The following is a 4,068-nucleotide window of genomic DNA, read 5'->3' on the forward strand; positions in this document are numbered from 1 at the left end:
TGTTAAGAGTTTATGTGTATTATGTTAAAAGTTTATGTGTATTATGTATTATGTTAGATTATGTGTATTATCTTTTCAAAAAAAATATGTGTATTTTCTTATACAATTATGTGCATTTTAGTATACAATTATGTGTATTTTAATATATATAAAATTATGTACGTTTTTTAAACATGAGATTTTTTTTAAAAAAAATTAACAATCGACATAAGACAGTGAAATTCAAAAAAGAAAAATTCAAAACGACGTCGTTTTGCACCAGGACGCACAATGTAATGCACGCCCTGGTGCACGACATAAATTTCCGTGATACATTGAATGAATTGAATTGAACTGGGCCGGGCCATATATAAAACGGGCCAAGCCGAACAATGTCTGGAGCACAGAAGAGGGTTCCTCATACGTGCGAGAAATTCCCGCACGAGCGAGTCAAACCCCAACAACTGGGGAAGCAGGCAGCCACACTACCCTCGGCAAGCGCCACCATAAGCCTTCCCCATTTGTCATTTCATTTCCAAAGGGACAGAGAGAGAAAGGAAGGAGAGTAATCAGAAGAAGAAGAAGAAGTTGATCTCCAGTTCAAGCAGGGGCGCGCCTGAGATCAAAACACAATCGTTCAAGAACAACCATGTGGAGAAGACTCTCTATCCAGCTTCTTCGATCCACTCCAAAATCCGGCAGATTCGCTTCCGCCGCCGCCGCCGCCGCCGCCGCCGCCGCCGCATCCTCATCCTCTTCGACATATTCGTCCGCGGCCGTGCTCCGGCCTTCCGTCGTTATCCCCTCTCGCCACTTCAGCGCCGAGTCTGGTAAACCTTAATTTCTCTTAGATCTTATGTGATTCCGAGTATCTGAGATAATATTCAATTATTTCTTATTGGATTTTGATTATTTATTGATAGTAATGAATTTAATCCTTTATATTAATTATTACTGAGTAGAAACTGTTGTGTCGAAGAAGAGAGTAGAGGATGTAATGCCAATCGCTACCGGTCACGAACGTGAAGAGCTCGAAGCGGAGATTCAAGTGAGTCTTTTATCAGCGAACGCAGACACATGCCTAAATAAAAACACGCGATATATATACATACACTTTAATTTATGTGTGTGTGCCTGTATTTCATATGTTTATGGATTATATCAATTATTATTTTTTTGAATGGTGTTTTAGCCTCCATTGGTTTGTTTTGTGTAGGGGAGGAAGATTCTGGACATTGACTTCCCTGAAGGTCCTTTTGGTACTAAGGTTGGTTTCAATTATTTCCCATTCTACAAATGTGGTCTATAACATTGTTATTAATGTGTTATTAATTCTTTTTGATAAGTATCCAGATGGTATTGAATTTTTTTGTGAACTTGTTGAAGTTTCCAATGTCTATTTGTTGTGTATTTGCATTTGTTGAAATTTATAGAATCCAGCTGTTGTGCTCAGCTTTTATCAACATTGAAACATATTTTCAATATTTGGTTGGTGAAAGGTTTTAGTTGGTAACTCATGTGGGAAATGCATGTTTCATTGAGACATATTTTCAAGACCATATTTTAAAATTACTTGGTAATAAGTAATAACAACATTGAAATTGGAAGAGGGTAGGAGTTCATTTATTTGTCAACAACCATTTGAACAATGGAAAATATTACAGCAAAATTGTAGTTTACTCATTTGCAACTAAGGGTAGTCGGAAGTGGCTTTAGATAAGCCCATGGCCATAGACTGTTTGTTCATCAATCACTAAACTGAGATTTCTTGTAATGTAACGTGATTTGAGTGTGTAGAATTTGCATCCTTATAGAGTATGTATTACATATCAGGTCTGCTGGAGGTGCCTTTTATTGATTGTATTTGATTGGCCTTTCACCATTTATTTTTCCTTCCATATAAACTACAACTTGTTTGTGTAAGCTTTTGTACAAGTTGTGTTAATGAGTGTTTTTTTTAAAATTTTTTTTTTTTTTAAATTTTTTAATTTTGTTGTAAAGAGTCCTTGAACAGTTGAACATACCCTGAATCTGATGATCATTCTAATAACTATCCAAAATCCAAATTTTGTTGATGACTCATGACTATGCTACCTACGTTTGTTGTGCATACTTATTTATCATAATTCATACATGAAATTCAATTTAGACATTGTGTGAAATTAATTTTGTGTTATGAATTAAGTCATGGAAATCTTTAATTTAATGGTTCATTTAGTAATTTTTGAGGCATGTGATCACCTTTCTATGGTTTCTACAATTACTTGCAGGAAGCACCTGCTGTCGTCAACTCCTACTATGACAAAAGAATTGTAGGATGCCCTGGAGGTGAAGGCGGTATGTTGCATTTATCTATATGTGTTGTGTTGTAGTAACCCAAATAAGAATGCTCATTTTATTCTTCCTTTATGTTTTAGTTGATGTCTTTGCATGATAGAAAAAGTTTTAATTGTTTCCTTCCACCTCTGACCCATTTTACAGAAGATGAGCATGATGTTGTATGGTTTTGGCTGGAGAAGGGCAAGCCACATGAATGTCCTGTGTGTTCACAATATTTTGTGGTAAGTAAACAATAACCATTAAGTTGGTAGTTTAATTCTAACTTGTCAAACACAAGTTCGTAGTTTATATGTTGGGCATAATTGACACATCACAACTTGCACAAATAAATCTTTATAGACCAATAATCTGATTAAAATATTTTGTGAACTTGGATAGGTAAATAAACAATAACCATTTGAAGGACTATCTTAGCGACATTTTGACTGCTACCATAGCTTTGATTGGATCTTCCTCTTTTCCTTTTTTGCCATTGTAGTTCCACCCCCTACCCCCCCCCCCCCCCTCTCTCTCTCTCCCTTGCCCTCTTTATTTTTTTTTTTTTTTGTAAATTCCTTTTTATGCACATTGCAGAGTAGCTTGCTCTAGAACCATTTATTTAGTCTTATATGTTGATCAATAGTTCCTACCTTCACAAAGAAGTTGATACTTGGTTGCTGTTGATAGTTCCCCATTACAAATCACAATTGTTATGGTAGTCAAACCATTTCTCAATAGGGTTTTTGGATGCTAATCTTTGTAAACCTTTTAGTGGCTTGGATATTCTTTTGTAACTTACCAGGGGTTATGCCCAAAGGTTTTGATTACTTATTTTCTTCTTTCGCAGTTGGAGGTTGTTGGCCCTGGAGGTCCTCCTGATGGTCATGGTGATGATGAGGACGGTCATCATCACTGAAACTCTTGCAATTCCTTTTTGCCGGAAAACATGTTTTGCTGACTCAATAATCAGAGTCTCCGTTTCTTTGGTTTTTGGTTTTAGCTGGCGGGACTGTTCTTTATGGCTGCAATGGCAGCAGTTAAATCCAATAGCTTTTGTTTCATTTCTAAACATTCACTGGTCATCCATCGGAATTCCTGTGTTTCTGTAGTGCATAGTTGAATAATTGATGGCTACCCTATGAATCATTTAACTGTTTGTTCTTGTTTGGGTCGTCAAAATCTTCAATTTTGGTTTATATTAAGTTCTATAACTTTTTGTTCCTGGCAAAATCTCTTTATGAGACCGTCTTATAGATCATCATTCGTGAGATGAGTTGAATTTTTTTATAAGTATTACACTTTCTCTTTTAAGTAACTCTTTAACTCTTAATATTATATTTTGATTTAAAAATATTCTTTTTTCAAAGTATTATATTTTTTATCATAAAAAACAAGTAATCAATTTATTTTATTTAATAATACATTTTAAATCATAAGTTATTGTTCAATCTTTAAATATTACATCTTAACTTCCCTGTTTCATGGATTCACAGAAGACTAACCTTTCGTTCTTTTGCTAATAATTCCGAATTGTTGAATTTGCAAAATATTTAGCTTTCGCACTCATGTAGCAATCTTTTGCTTTAACAATTTTCTCTTTTGTCTGATTTGCCTGCAAGAGTGCTAGGCTTTGATGATTGCTTACTCTGGATAAACCAACTACTTTCAACCTCAATAGGGGATCTTTAATGATTTTTGGTGTAGTAAATAATTAGTGTCTTAATTTTTAACTAATATTGAGGTTGATTTTTTATTGAATTTTCTTCTTGC

At 34.8% G+C, this 4,068-nt stretch overlaps 1 protein-coding gene across 1 annotated transcript; it reads left to right on the forward strand.

The window, feature by feature from the left end:
- Positions 1-410: 410 nt before the first annotated feature.
- Positions 411-3,528, forward strand: LOC109146960 (cytochrome c oxidase subunit 5b-1, mitochondrial-like). Its single transcript, XM_019294608.1, has 6 exons — positions 411-809; positions 942-1,027; positions 1,196-1,246; positions 2,250-2,316; positions 2,461-2,540; positions 3,146-3,528. Exons 1-6 carry the CDS (start codon positions 629-631, stop codon positions 3,212-3,214), a joined length of 534 nt encoding a protein of 177 aa, XP_019150153.1. The 5' UTR covers positions 411-628; the 3' UTR covers positions 3,215-3,528.
- Positions 3,529-4,068: the final 540 nt, after the last annotated feature.

This window comes from Ipomoea nil, unplaced genomic scaffold (genome assembly GCF_001879475.1).
Source record: "Ipomoea nil cultivar Tokyo-kokei standard unplaced genomic scaffold, Asagao_1.1 scaffold1952, whole genome shotgun sequence".
NCBI classification, from domain to species: Eukaryota; Viridiplantae; Streptophyta; class Magnoliopsida; order Solanales; family Convolvulaceae; genus Ipomoea; species Ipomoea nil.